Below are 15,525 nucleotides of genomic sequence, written 5' to 3' on the forward strand. Positions count from 1 at the left end.
CTTATTGGTACCTTTGCACTTACAATAATTTCCCAAAAGTAAAAATGCAAATTTGGGCTCATAATTTTCCATCTGGAGAAGAGTTAATTGACAAACCTTGGCCTTTGCAGTCATCTTAATGTATCTACAATCCACAAATGATGCAGCCACACACAGGTAGGTTCAGCTACACGTATCTAAGGAAAAAGAAGCATTAACCCGGTGGCTGCATGATAACAGACCTGTTTGGTATAAAAGCAAGATGTAAATTATATCTATTGAAAACCAAAGTAAGATTCAACAAGTCCGTGTACTGACGGGAAAAAATAGAAACGAATGAGACATTAGGGAATTGTTGCTGTATCTCACTTTGGTCAGAAACAAATAACCTGAAGGTATTTATTCCTATCCTGGTAAGTGCGCTGAAGCTGGACGGCACGGTGACATGAATGCTAAGAAACAACTGTCTTATTTGTGCTTTAGAAATGGGATCTCGGGTTATGTCTTACAGATAAGAATGTGCTAATCGCTGGGGTATCGAAGACCAAGACGGAAAGACAAGATACATTCATTTATAGTAAAGTTTTAACTTTGAAAGGTTTGACTGGTTTGGAAAATCCAGTTTCAATTACTCTATTAGGCATTTTAGAGAATACTAATCTATTATCAAGAATGAAGAGGATCTTTGTCTTCATCCATTCATTACAAAGACTGCCCATTTATTTAGATGGGTATTATGTAATGCTTTAGTTCTCCTCTACACATGTAGAAATGAATAGGTGTACTTCGAGCAGGTACATTTTGTTCTCAGAAAGCCCTTCTTTTAAAGGGAACCTGCCAGGTCCAATATGCACCCAGAATCAAGAAGAGTTCTGAGTGCATATTGCTAATCCCTGAATAGAAGTCCCAGTCTATAGTAGCATACATAAAGAGATCTTTAGAAAAAATATTTCGAAAGATCCTTCATTATATGCTAATGAGCACAGGGACTAGTCACAAGGGTGTTATTTCCCTTGGCTAGTTGGCCCAGATAGCATGTATGCATACCCCTGTGAGGTTGCTAACATGCTAATGAATGTGCAACGTCAGAGGCATACTCAATCTCGCTTCTCTGCTGCCACTGGAACCGACTCTGGATTTCAGCTTAGTGTGCATGATCAGGACCATATATGACAAGCTTTTCTCCCCCCCATTCACTTGTTGTGCCTCCCCTATTTCCTCATAGACTGTAAGCTTAAAAGCAGGGCCCTCACTCCTCCTGGTATCTTAATTTTGTTATTTTGTATTGTCTCATATTGTCTGTACATGTCCCCTCTTAATTGTAAAGCGCTACGGAATATATTGGCGCTATAGAAATAACACTTAGTATTATTATTATAAGTATGCATCTTGGCTTCAATCTGGATATGGTGTAGTGCGCATAACCGGAAGTCTGATTATGAGAACTGAGACGAAAACCATCGGTGGCAGCACAGGTGAGAAAGACCATGGATCTAATGCTCTACATTCATTCGCATGTTAGCACGTCCACAAAGGTGTGCTTACATGCTAAGGGGGCCAACTAGCCAAGGGAACTAACGCCCTTGCAACTAGTCCCTGGCCTCATTAGCATATTATAAAGGATCTTTAGAAATACTTTTTCTAAAGATCTCTTTATGTATGCTACTCTAGGCTGGGACTGTTATGCAGGGATTAGCAATATACACCCAGAACTGCTCGTGGTTCTAACTGCATACAAGACCTGACAGGTTCCCTATAATTGGGTATGATGGCACCAGCTGTATGCCTATCTAGTGCAAAGCCCATGAGGAGAGCAGAGAAGTCAAGGGAATATAAAAGAAAACTCATTTTAAGTGTACTTTGGGGTCAATAACATTAATGGCGCTATTTAATTTTTTTTCGGTGGCCAATGGCTGCGTTATTTTAAAAAGTAATAACTCTGTTTTCCAGCAAAATCATAAGGCCACATTAATAGTTTTGGGCGCATTTTTAAGATGTGGTATCACCGCCTAGCCTTTCTGAAACAATGTTAATTATGCTCTATTCACATTATTTTTACTTTACTGTCTTTACTTGATTTACAGAATAGTTTTCTGTTGTAGTATTCTGCTTGGTAAAAAAAGAGCATAAGGCAAAATATTAGGTTTTATCCCACAGGCATTTTTCTCTGAAATACGCAATAACAATCTGATCTGATTATTTCGGACCCTAGCGTTGTTTTTTTCCTGCTAATGTCCACCAGAATATAGACACAATGGTCCTGTTCTTCTATCCAGACACAGTAACACCATTATGGAGTCCTGTATTTGTCAGGGTGAGAAAGGATATGTGGTTTCAACAGATTTCCATTTTCTCTTTATATTTTATACAATTATTGGTGCAGATTAATGTAGCATTTTCTAGATTCCTCATAAAAGCTATATAAATAAATATAAATATATATATATATATATATATATATATATATATGTGTATATTTACTGTATATATGTGTGTGTGTGTGACTCAAAATTCAATGGGATCTGTCAAGACTAGAATTAGTGTGAATTGAATCTAAGGACCAGGTCCATTGGTCACATCAATGTTCTGTGGCTGTAGCAGGGAGCCACATCTAACCTGAAGGCATCTGTGGCTCTTCTTTCAATTAGCAAACCTGGTGACTATGACTTCAAATAAAGCCAGATAATCAAAAGAAGGCCATTTCCATGGGCTCAAATCCAGCAGCCAAAGATGACCAATGTGGCCAATGGACCAATCTTGCTAATCAAGTTGGACTAACTCTAGACAGGACCCTTTGCAAAATGGGTCCCCCCCAAATGGCTCCTTTAGGACTCCATCCTACGACAGAAGTGTAAAAAGTGCTGAAGCATAAGCACAAAATAATAGAACGTTGGAATGATATAAACAAATTGCTGGCAATCATAGCACCATCTCCAATTCAACAATGGCTTCTACGTTATGAACAGGAGGGTAAATATAAAATTAGAAATAACATAGAAGATGTGTAGAAGTTGTACTTAAGACTAGCAATCTATGAGCACAGATGATACGGGGCACACTTACATCATCGGTTATACCACATTATTAAATTTAGGACATATTCTATTCACGAAAGCCATATTACAAAGACGCCTAAACAGGACATAGGACAATAATTAAGTATCACCATCCTGATATACTAACAGGAGTAGAGAAATCAGCAATGTTTCTATGCACATTGACTTGGTGCCGAAAATCTACGTAATTGGCCATCTGTACTCTTGACATTGCCGAGCACACTCATCCTGTGTGACAGCGAGAACGGGATGTTATAATGGGAGTGTGCCCAGGTATCATTTGTGAGAAGTTACAAGGACAAACTAGGTTATAGCAAGAGGAAAAAAAACACATTTAAATGTGATTAGAGGTCACATTTTGGGAATTGCACACATTTAAGACGCATTGGTTGTGCAAAATCACCCTCAACCTTTGAAGTATCGGCAGTGTCTTTGATCTCGGAGCTACTTAAAGACATCAAAAGAACAGCAAATACGATCTTAAAGAACAATATTAAAAGAAAATACAAGATACTAAAATATGACAATGCACTTTGTAGGATTTAACAGTTTATAAAAGGAGCATTTGACTGTCTTATAAAGTTTCTGAGCTTTTAGCGTAATGTGGATTAATACTTCTAAACTAATTCAACCTAATAGAAGATTCCCTGGACCAAATAGATCTGGTTATGGACAACCTACAAAAGGGAAAAAAATGTCTTTTATGTTCCATTTTGGGCAAACGCACAACTGGAAAGATATAACAAGGATGGACATGGATCACAGTCAAGCTATCGATAAGCTATTAAAAAACTACAATGGCCAAGTACACTTGTGCTCAAAAGTTTACATAACCCAGCAGATTTTTTTGCTTTCGTGGCCTTTTTTCAGAGAATATGACTGATAACACAAAATGTTTTTTCCCCACTCATGGTTAGTGGTTGGGTGAAGCCATTTACTATAAAACAACTGTGTTTTCTCTTTTTAAATCAAAATGACAACCAAAAATATCCAAATGACCCTGATCAAAAGTTCACATGCCCCAGTTCTTAATACCGTGTATTGCCCCCTTTAACATCAATGACAGCTTGAAGTATTTTGTGGTAGTTGTGGATGAGGCTCTTTATTTTCTCAGATGGTAAAAGCTACCCATTCTCCTTAGCAAAAAGCCTCCAGTTCCTGTAAATTCCTGGGCTTTCTTGCATGAACTGTGCGCTTGACTTCTCCCCAGAGTGGCTCAATGATAGTGAGGTCAGGAGACTGAGATGGCCACTCCAGAACCTTCACTTTGTTCTGCTGTAGCCAAAGACAGATCGACTTGGCCTTGTGTTTTGGATCGTTGTCATGTTGGACTGTCGAAGTATGTCTCATGCGCAGCTTCCAGACTGATGAGTTACTTGCCTCCAGTATTTGCTGATGGCGTGCTGCATTCATCTTTCCTTAAACTTTGACCAAGTTTCCTGTGCCTTTGTAGCTCACACATCCCTACATCATCAGTGATTCACCTCCGTGCTTTACAGTAGGAATGGTGTTTCTTTCATCATAGGCCTTGTTGACACAACTCCAAATGTAAAGTTTATGGTTGTGGCTCAATTTTGGTCTCATCATAACAAATTACCTTGGTCCAGAAGTTTGGAGGCTTGTCTCTGTGCTGGTTGGCGCATTGTAGGCGAGATACTTTGTGGCATTTGCGCAATAACGGCTTTCTTCTGGCGACTAAACTATGCAGCCCATTTTTCTTCAAGTGTCTCCTTATTGTGCATCTTGAAACAGCCACACCACTAGTTTTCAGTGAGTCCTGTATTTCAGCTGATGTTATTTCTGTGTTTTTCTTTGCATCCCGAACAATTTTCCTAGCAGTTGTGGCCGAAAATTTTGTTGCTCTACCTAATCGTGGTTTGGTTTTTACAGAGCCCCTGATTTTCTATTTGTTAATCACAGTATGAACATTGCTGACTGGCATGATCAATTACTTGGATATCTTTTTGCATCCTTTTCCTGTTTTATACAGTTTAACTATCTTTTCCTGTAGATCCGTTGACAATTCTTATGCTTTCGCCATGACTCACAATCTAGAAACGTCAGTGGTTGGATGAAAGATGCAAGAGCCTGTCCCGATCACAAAAACTCACTCAGCTTTTATGCACACAATGATTACAAGCAAACAGGTCACAGGTGAGGATGTTACCTTTCTTAGCTATTCAAACCCATATGTGTCAACTTCTGTGCAAGTGTTCAGACTAAAATCACCAGGGTATGTGAACTTTTGATCAGGGTCAATTGGATGTATTTGGTTGTTATGATTTAGAAAGAGAAACGCAGTAGTTTGACAATAAAGGGCTTCACCCAACCACTAACCATGAGTGGAAAAAAAGATTTTGTGTTATCATTCGTATTCTCTCAAATAAGGCCAAGAAAGCAAAAAATCTGTCGGGGTATGTAAACTTTTGAGCACAACTGTATTCTTTGGAAAGTACAATAGTCCATAGTCAACATGTGGTCTGTGGTCAGGTAAGAGTTCTCCACCTACAGGCTATCATATAATCAGGGTCTATAACTGATGGTAAATATAGTACTGTGTAAAATGGAGCATAAAGAATTAACTCAACTAATACCCTTACATGAAGTGTGTGAAATAAATGGAAAAGGAAGTAAATACAAAAGCAAGAAAAAGAAGCCAAACATCAGTCTGAGTTTCAAGCTCCATCTCTGAAAAAGAAAAAAAAAAATCTACAGTAGGAAGCTAATTTGTAATATTTTATGGAGGTCTTTAGAAAGTGTGAAAAACACGAGAAACATAGACATATAGACATGTATTTCTGATTTTCTATTAACATTTCCCCATTATCAGCAAAAAAGAAAAAGGATTTTAAAATTGACAAAAAGGAAGTCCCATCTATCGCAAAGAGGCAAAAATGAATGAATATTCGAAAGATAACATAATCCCACGCATAAAAAAAACCCTGAGAGTGTGCTTAATCAGGAAAGGGGGAAAATTGCCCGGTATGAAAGTCATCTGAGAGTGCAGCTCCAAAGTAAAGAATATCCAGTGGCTGACCTCATACAAAACAAAAATCATCTTGGTCTCAATGAAAACTCGTACCCACATCCTGATGATAAGCTATTATCGCTAATCCTCACTTCACTGCCTTGAAAAAAAATGCAGGGAAAAAGAAAGAAAAGAATAAGCCATCCATGAAATGTACAGCTTTTGGCTACCGAGTGATGTGTCACGCGAAAGCAGTTTTCAGACAATTTGCAAGACCAAAAACATTTGTGCATGTAGTCTACAGCCTGCTGTCTATTTTAGAGCGGTCAAATCGCAGAAAGACAAGTCGCATTCGCTTGTAACATACGCTGAAGTCTATGGCAAGTGGGTAAACGTGTGATTTGTAATCGTAGATCGCAAAATCCAATACGTTTGGGATTCGGTGGAGCAGTAGGTCGCAGATTGCAATGGGTGGGATCCCATAAGAAATCATTAGATGTGAAATCAGACCAATACTTCAACTTGAGCATCAATAGTTTAGTTTCTTAGTAATTTTATTAGCAGGTAGTAGAGGCAGCAGTGGTCAAGTCAATGTCGCACATCAATACTACAAGATCATAAAGCAGGACGTGGCAGTCTAGGTTGTATCAATGCAGTATACTGAGTAGAGTAAGGGTGCACACATGCTAATCCCATCTATTAGGCTATGTGCCCACGGGAGCTCGTACCTGCGGATATATCCGCAGGTACGGCCGCAGGTTTCCCGCAGCTGCTCGCCGGAATCCACAGCTATTTTTAGCTGCGTTAGTACAGTGAAATAGCTGCGGAAAACCTGCGGACATTCATGCGGATTACCTGCGGAAGACCCGACCTTATCTCCATAGTGGAGAGCCGGGATTTCCGCAGGTAATTCGGCAGAAAAAATTGACATGCAATTACTTGCAGCTGAGGGACATCCGCAGCATGTTCTGCAACCGCACGTATCCACAGCATGGACACAGCACTCCCCATGTACCATAGGATAACATGGGGAGTGTCTGTGCATGCTGAAACCTGCGGATTTATCTGGAAAATCCAGAAAATCCGCGGAATTCCGCAGATAAATCCGCAGGTTTAATCTCTCTTGGGCACATAGCCTTAGACATCACCAACAGACCTTCGATATTGAGAATTTTTTTTTTGCTTATCTACTTCAGGATTGCCCAAAGAATTTAAAGATTCAGGCCATCTGCATTTTACTCTACAGTGATGTTCTAAAATGTCACTGGCAAGTATAGAAGTTGCACAAAATTGTGCAGCTGATGGAGTGGAAAGCTAGTTGTCAAGACATAATGATAGTAACCATAGAGAAGGCAGAGAGCTTTTATTACCATATCTGCCTTCCTGATTGCTGTATACACAGAGCCGAACAAGCCGGACCCAATAATCATATGATTGCTGGCTGTAGGGAAACAGCAGAGGTTGGGTCCTAGTTAACTCAGTGATCCCTGCTATGAAGTCAGGAGGTAAAATTTCTCCATTAACAGAAGTCATCATACCTCCTCTAGTTAAAGGGGAAATCAGAAAATAAAATGTTTAAAAAAAACTCATCTTTTATGACTTTATGAGAAGCACATTGTGCAAAATATATAAAAAATAAATAAATATATGAAATGCAAGAAAAATAAATACTAAAAAGACCACTGACAATCCAAATCACTATTACTAGTGTTGCCCTTGATGAAAAAAAAGAAAAAACATAAACAAAGAAAACATGTCTGATGTATAAAAACAGATTACGAAATGGTAACCATCTTCTGGGTACTAAGTAAACCCTTCTAGTCACGTGTGTGACAGCAACACTAAAAAAGTTGAATACGACGATCAAAAAATGATATCTTACACAGAATATCAATAAAAACAATTGCTAATGGAGCAAAAAACAAGCCCTCACATAGCCCCATTGACTGAAAATTGAAAATAAGACGAGTCTCGGAAAATATTCACATAGCTAGATTTTTTCTCTTCTTTTTTTATATAAATTTAAGAATTTTTTTTCACCACTAAAAAAAACTATGCCTGTTGGTTGTCGGCGTATACGTACTGGCCTGGTGAAACATATTTCTGGGTAATTTTTACCATACACTGTAAATAAAAAACCCTAAAACTAATCATGGAACTGCGTTTTTTTTTATTATTATTTTATTTATTTTTTTTGCAATTTTAGAGCACTGGAAAATATTCCTGCTTCCCAGTAAATCACATGAAAAATGAATGGTGCCACTGAAAAGTACAGCTCGTCCTGCAAAAAGAAAGCTGTCATATGGCTATGTGGACGGAAATATAAATCAGTTATGGCTCTTGGGAGTAAGGGCGGAAAAATCAAAAACCGCAAAAATGGAAAATAGCAATGTTGAGAAGGGGCTAAAAAGCTTATTATTGGTCTTTTGTGGTCATACAAAAAAATACGAAAAGCAGACTCTTATTTATTTATTTTTTTTGCTGATATTGGTAGAAAAAGAATGTATGAGGATAAATTAAAAATTGGTCGCACTGTATCAAAAAAAAAATGCAAAAATTATTTTTATAACAAAATGAGAAAAATGTTTACAGCTCTTTAACACCTTATAGACTGGGAGATTTTTTTTTCCGTTTTTTTTTCCTCCCCTTATTCTAAGAGCCATAACTTTTTGATTTTTCCTTCAAAATAGCCATATGAAGGCTTGTTTAATTGCGAGACGAATTGTGCTTTTGAATGACACCATCCATTTTTTCAATGGAAAGTGTTAAAAAGAAATTGCAGGTGAGGCAAAATAGCAAAAAAAAAGTGCAATTCTGTAATTGTTTTTAAGATGAGATTTGTAGTTACAGCGTTCATTTTACCATCAAACTGACCTCGCAGTATGGTTCTCCAGATCAACGCGAGTACACAGATAACAAACATGTATAGCTTTTATTTCATTTAAGTGATAAAAAAAATAAAATCACAAATTAGTATAAAAAAATATTTAAAAAAAAAAGGATAAGGGTAAAAAAGATGTTTTGATCGTCTGTTATTACATTATTTTTTTTTACGTTTTTGCAATGACTAAAAAACTGCAATTCTGTTTTGACTTTTTCTTTGTTACGCTCAGTGTTCCCCCATGCTGACGTACTGTAAATGCCGCTGTCAGACAGCCGTCACCTCAACCCACGGTTATTGGAGGCAGGTGATGGCTGAATAATTCCCCCATCATTTGCTAGCAAAGATACAGGCTCAAGTGTGAAGCAGGGACACTATTCATGATGAACATAGTCATTCAGGGGTTAAACCGTATATTTAAAAAAAAAAGACACAAGAATGGGAATAGGGGGAAAATGGCCTGGCCTTATACTGTGGTCTAACGTTTGCCCCAGGGTCTTACAGCCATCTACAAGCTGCAGGGAAGAATCATAGAATATTAGAATCAGAATGGACCTCCTGGGTCATCTAGTCCAACCCCCTGCTCAAAGCAGGATTCACTAAATCATCCCACACAGATGTCCGTCCAACCTGCTTTTAAAGACTTCCATTGTAGGAGAACTCCCCACCTCTTGTGGCAGCCTGTTCCACTCATTGATCACCCTCACTGTCAAAAAGTTTTTTCTAATATCTAATCTGTGTCTCCTCCCCATCAGTTTCATCCCATTGCTTCTAGTATTTCCTTGGGAAAAGGAGAATAAAGCTGATCCCTCTACAGTGTGACAGCCTTTACGATATTTGTAGACAGCTATTAGGTCTCCTCTCAGTCTTCTCTTTTGCAAGCTAAACGATCCTAAATCCTGTAACCATTCCTCATAGGACATGGTGTGCAGACCAGTCACCATTCTGGCCACTCTTCTCTGAACTTGCTCCAGTTTGTTGATGACTTTTTTAAAATGTGGTGCCTAGAACTGGACACAATATTCCAGATGAGGTCTGACCAAAGAGGAGTAAAGTGGGATAATGACTTCACGTGATCTAGACTGTATGCTTCTGTTAATACATCCTAGAATGGTGTTTGCCTTTTTTGCTTCCGCATCACACTGTTGACTCATGTTCAGTCTGTGATCTATTAGAAGATTTCCCTCAAAGCAGTCATTGCCTAGTACACAGGCAGGCCATGGATAGCTGTCATGTAAAGATCTGTATCACCTGTAGCTTTGTGGGTGGGGACATGGGGGTGCAATTGGTTTTGTTTTCACGTGAACAGGGGTAATTATTAACAACACGGAGCTCATGTAACACAGAACATAATCTAATGACCTAAGATTAACAATCTCTATAATCTGAACATCCCACTCATGTCTCCAGGACTTCTCTTGTGCTGCCCCAAGTTTCTGGAATGAGCTACTCCAGACAATCTGATTAATCCCTAATATCCAGAGTTTCAAGTGTGCCCTAATAACATTTTTTTAGACTTGCCTACCATCTCACTTCATTAAACTAATTATAACTATCCCCTGTTCTTTCTTTCATGGACTCAGTTACACTTTGTATCTGGATTTGTACAGATACTTGCTGGTGATTGGTTCAAGGAGTGTTATTTGAATGCCTCTATTTATTATACTGATGGCTGAACCTTATACGAGAAGCACTTTTTTTTTACCTTTTGTATTACCCCTTGTAAAGTGCTGTGGAATATGATAGCACTATAGAAATAAAAATTATTATTATTATTATAATAAAGCAACAAGACCCATGTATTATGCTTAAAAATATCTGAAGATTTGACACTAATACATCTCAAATTCTTACAAAATCCAATCACAAAACTTGTAACATACAAGATCATTATTAGTAAGACACAAACTAATAAAAGTCTTGGCATGAATTAAAATATTTAGGACTTGATTATTGTGGAAGCGAAGTTATTTATTTAGTTTTATCTTATATTTTAGTTGAGAGTACGTGTATAGACATTTCTCCAGGTAGAGATCAAAGATTTGCCGAAGAGAAAACCTATCCGATTAAAACTACAAGCTGGAGCTGTGTAATGTACCAGAAGAAGACTCACGCTGTTCTCAACAAATGCTCCTTCCTCCAAAATTATACTCTAAGAAGCAGGCGGCACATCTCACACTCCCAGCGTTTCTTTATTGTAATTCGCTATCATGTCATTCTTCAGTGCAGGAGAAAGCTGCAACTTCAAAAGGGGCTTAACAGACAGCAGTCATAAAACGAGTCCACCAACATACAAGGATTACCTGACGGGATCTTAACAACTTCTTTAGAAGAGTAGAATCCAAGGGAGAAAGTCCATGCCCATCCGTGGACAGAAGGGACAGGTTGTAGATTGTTTCACATCTTAATTCAAACTCTGCTGCTAATGCTGCTGTAAGTATCTTTATAAAGGAACACAACACACCAGGAGAAAGACATGTTGTGCTTATAACAGGGCCTGGAGGGCAGAGTATGACTCATTGAACCAGTACAAAAAAAATACTGCTTGGCCCAGATGAGCTCTGGAATATACTGTATATAACACAATTTGTAGTGTTCCTTTAAAGCTAAGGTCACACTGGCATTTAGAATCTCTTGTATGAGAGCATTGGATGCGACATGCTAATTGCTAATGACATTCGGTTCAAACTCTGCTGCCAGCGTGAGCAGAGTGCTTGCTGCCAGCGTGAGCAGAGTGCTTGCTGCCAGCGTGAGCAGAGTGCTTGCTGCCAGCGTGAGCAGAGTGCCTGCTGCCAGCGTGAGCAGAGTGCTTGCTGCCAGCGTGAGCAGAGTGCCTGCTGCCAGCGTGAGCAGAGTGCTTGCTGCCAGCGTGAGCAGAGTGCTTGCTGCCACCGTGAGCAGAGTGCCTGCTGCCAGCGTGAGCCGTGCCTGCTGCCAGCGTGAGCAGTGCCTGCTGCCAGAGTGAGCAGAGTGTCTGCTGCCAGCGTAAGCAGAGTACCTGTTGCCAGCGTAAGCAGAGTGCCTGCTGCCAGAGTAAGCAGAGTGCCTGCTGCCAGCGTGAGCAGAGTGCCTGCTGCCAGTGAGCAGAGTGTCTGCCGACAGCGTGAGCAAAGCGTCTGCCAACAGCGTGAGCAAAGTGTCTGCTGCCAGTGAGCAGAGTGCCCGCTGCCAGTGAGCAGAGTGCCCGCTGCCAGTGAGCAGAGTGCCCGCTGCCAGCGTGAGCAGAGTGCCCGCTGCCAGCGTGAGCAGAATGCCTGCTGCCAGCGTGAGCAGAATGCCTGCTGCCAGCGTGAGCAGAGTGCCTGTTACCAACGTAAGCAGAGTGTCTGCTGCCAGCGTGAGCAGAGTGCCTGCTGCCAACGTGAGCAAAGTACCTGGTGCCAGCGTGAGCAGTGTCGGCTATCAGCGTGAGCCAAGTGTCTGCTGTGAGCAGACATATTTGATATGCGGATATCATCCGAGTGCAGTCCGATGTTTTTCATGCACCCATTGATTTGGATGAGTGCGCATTGTCCAAAATATACTGCCAATAACAGCATCCATTGATTTTTTTTTCTTATGCCAAATTAGGTTAAGGAAAAAACGCTAGTCGGCAATGCTCTAGAGCAGGGGTCCCCAACCTGTGGCTCAGGAGCCACATGTGGCTCGCAGGCCCATGATGTGTGGCTGGCTGCTGTTTTGGTAGATTTGCACCAGGACTTGCAAACAGCTATGAAGAGCAGGTCTACAGATGGTGACATTTGTGAGCAGCCCCATACAGAAAAGCAGACCTGAATGGAGGTAAGAACCAACTGCTTTCAGGTTCCCTCACTGTGAATTGTTGCGGCTTCCTATAATGGACCCCCTGTCATCAATTCAAAACTGGGTAAAGAAGGAAGGAACGATCCAAAGAAGGAGAAGAGACCTGAAATCACACAGTGACTACAGATCGGAGCCGCACTGATTGTGGCACACGGAACATTACCTTCAGCACTTGAACTTGACCCTCCATGGTTACATCTTTCAGAATTTCCATGAAGGACTGACAGAGGCCGGCTCCGTATATCTGCCAATAAAGAAGAGCGTACCATTATCAGCCATGGTCACAGGAACTTTAATTTTTCTTGTCTATGAAACAACCTTAATATTCTTCAGATTATTCATTCTTGTGATATGAAAAAGAAAACAGCCGCCCGCTGACAGATGAGATCACATTAATAAAGCACTTTATTAAATCATTGAGTATGCAGTGAAATTTCTTACATACATTAGTTTTATTTTGCTTTGTGCCTGTATATATCTGCATTTATTTCCTTATCAATGTCTCATTTATTTCCATTTTAAATGCACAAAAGCAGCAATAAGCAAAATGACTGACAATAAAGCACTTAATTAAATCTTAATTATATTTTATTATAATTTCCAACAAAATTTTGGGCTATTAAGGGACAAGCAATGTGGCAGCGTAAGACAGTGTACTCTCTGATAATGGTTGGGTTCAGCTATAATCACATTGCTAACACTTTACAATGCATCATTATTAAATAAAAGATGTACAGAACATTTAGAAAAGTGATAAAATGTATGCAACGCCTCTGTGGGGGATGAGAAGTAACAACCCTTCCTAACCCTTTATAATGGGGACAGTAATAGAATTAAGGCACAAACATATAAAAGAATAGATAGCTGGGATTGCAGATCACTATTTATTCAAACATAATAAAACTAGTAAAGAGGTATTCTCAAGTTATTAATTTGTTTAATTAGTTAGACCGAATTAAAATAAGCAAGTCTGCAATTGACTTGCTTTTTCCTGTGACTCTCTTGCAATTATATCTTTTATCTTTCATTGTGTAAAGCTGATTTCCATGAAGCTCATACACTAGTGCCTGCCCGCACCATGGCTAAGAGTGCTCAGTAGTAAAGATGAGTGGTTCCGTCTAGGCTCGGTTCGCAGGCAGCAAACGAGCCTAGCTCTACAGGCTTGAGCTTGACCTGAACCCCGGATCACTGATTGGTAGTTTGAGTCTCCACCCACATACAACCTGTCATAAGTAGAATACTTCCAGGGGAGAGTGAGCAGGCTTTTTCAAACTTTTTTTCATGCACACTACATCCGATCACGCTGTTGTTACTCCCAGTGTGAGCTGTTCAAACACTGCAAGCGGCTCACATAGGGCTGAGCACCAAGCGTACCTGAGCACAGCATTGCTCACACGAGTTTTGTTCACACGTACTGCATCCGATCCACGAACCCAAACTTTTAAATTTGGTTCGGTTAGCTCATCTCTACTCAGTAGTTACATTACAAGAGAGGAGTCCCAGCCACCTCTCTCCACTTTGCTTTCAGCTCTTGACAAGCTGCAGTTATTGGTCCGGTGAAATCAAAATTCCTCTTGCTATCACACCCAGTATCATGGCTCTCACTTTCTGGAGCTGAGTGCTTGTTCAAATGTCTGGTTATCCCTTTATATAAATATACTGATAGTAGTATATGCTCTGATAGTTTAATATGTCACAGCAGAACGTTTGCTGAGCTTTATAGTTCTACTCATAACACAGCTCTGCTACTTACCAGAACGGATACGGAAGGAGGAGTCCCCACAGTGTCAGAAACCAAATTTCTTGGCTTTCAAGTTTTGGTTGAGGTAGCTGCAGTCTAAAGGGATTTTTTGAGTTTGATACTGGTCTCAGGGTAGGCTAGGCTTTAAAGGGAATTTATCACCAGGGTTTCACACCCTAATGATTAAATCACAATTTTTGCATACGAGTGCTATCCGTGTTTTTTACGGCTTGCACTTGTACCTGTGATAGTCAATGGGGTTAAAGGTCAGATCAAAACCAGTAATGTAACTCAATGGGTCTTGAAAATAATAATTGGACCACACTCCGATGACATCCGGGGGCAGTCTGATTTTCATGTACTGACCCCAGATGGTGAAGAAACTTTGTTGTTTTTTTTTTATCTATCCAAATACGAGAAAAGTGAATAACGATCGGAACAAAGATGGACCAAAGTCTGATCATAATAATCAGGAAAGTAAGACGTGTTAACGAGCCCTAAACAGTTTACATGTAGTTATCTAAAAAACAAGTCCAGTTTTACCTTTACATGGCCAGTCTGTACCTCTGATACTGACAACTGATATGCAAATAGGACAGAAGCCTTTGTTACTCCTGGGCTATTCCCCGCCCAGTACTGCCTCCTCCTGCGTGACTGACAGCCTCTGCTATGAGTGACATCAGGCAAAGGAGCCGTCACTAAAAGCAGGAGGCGGCGGGGCTTTGTGAAAAATAGAACTGGAGTGACAGAGGCTTCAGATCTACCATAGCTCTTCAGCCTTATTTGCATGTCAATCCAAACTCTGATTTTTCAGTAATGGACTGGTCATATAAAACACATTGCTGGACCTGACTTTGAAAGAGCTACATGAGCATATAAATAGATATCAGGTTCTCTTTAAAGGGAATCTGTTAGAAGGTTTTTGCTATGATAGATTGTGAGAACTGGAAAGATAAAATGCGTAGATAGGGTCTTACCTGGGTGGGGGTAAAATAAAGTGCCGCTCACCTGAGGTAGTTATGCAAGTCACAACTACTATATGCGCATGGTGGAGAGATCCTGGCTGCAGAAGTCCCTACAGCAGATGAAAAAGATCACA

The 15,525-nt window shown here is 40.0% G+C and overlaps 1 protein-coding gene across 1 annotated transcript in view; it reads right to left on the bottom strand.

Annotated features, from left to right (window-relative positions):
• Positions 1–15,525, bottom strand: part of IPO11 (importin 11) — a 643,145-nt gene that overhangs the window by 278,620 nt on the left and 349,000 nt on the right. The window contains exon 24 of the mRNA XM_075326256.1: positions 12,849–12,929. Within this exon, the coding sequence (XP_075182371.1) occupies positions 12,849–12,929 (81 nt within the window). The remainder of the gene's footprint in view (positions 1–12,848; positions 12,930–15,525) is intronic.

This window comes from Anomaloglossus baeobatrachus, chromosome 1, assembly GCF_048569485.1.
Source record: "Anomaloglossus baeobatrachus isolate aAnoBae1 chromosome 1, aAnoBae1.hap1, whole genome shotgun sequence".
Lineage (NCBI taxonomy): Eukaryota > Metazoa > Chordata > Amphibia > Anura > Aromobatidae > Anomaloglossus > Anomaloglossus baeobatrachus.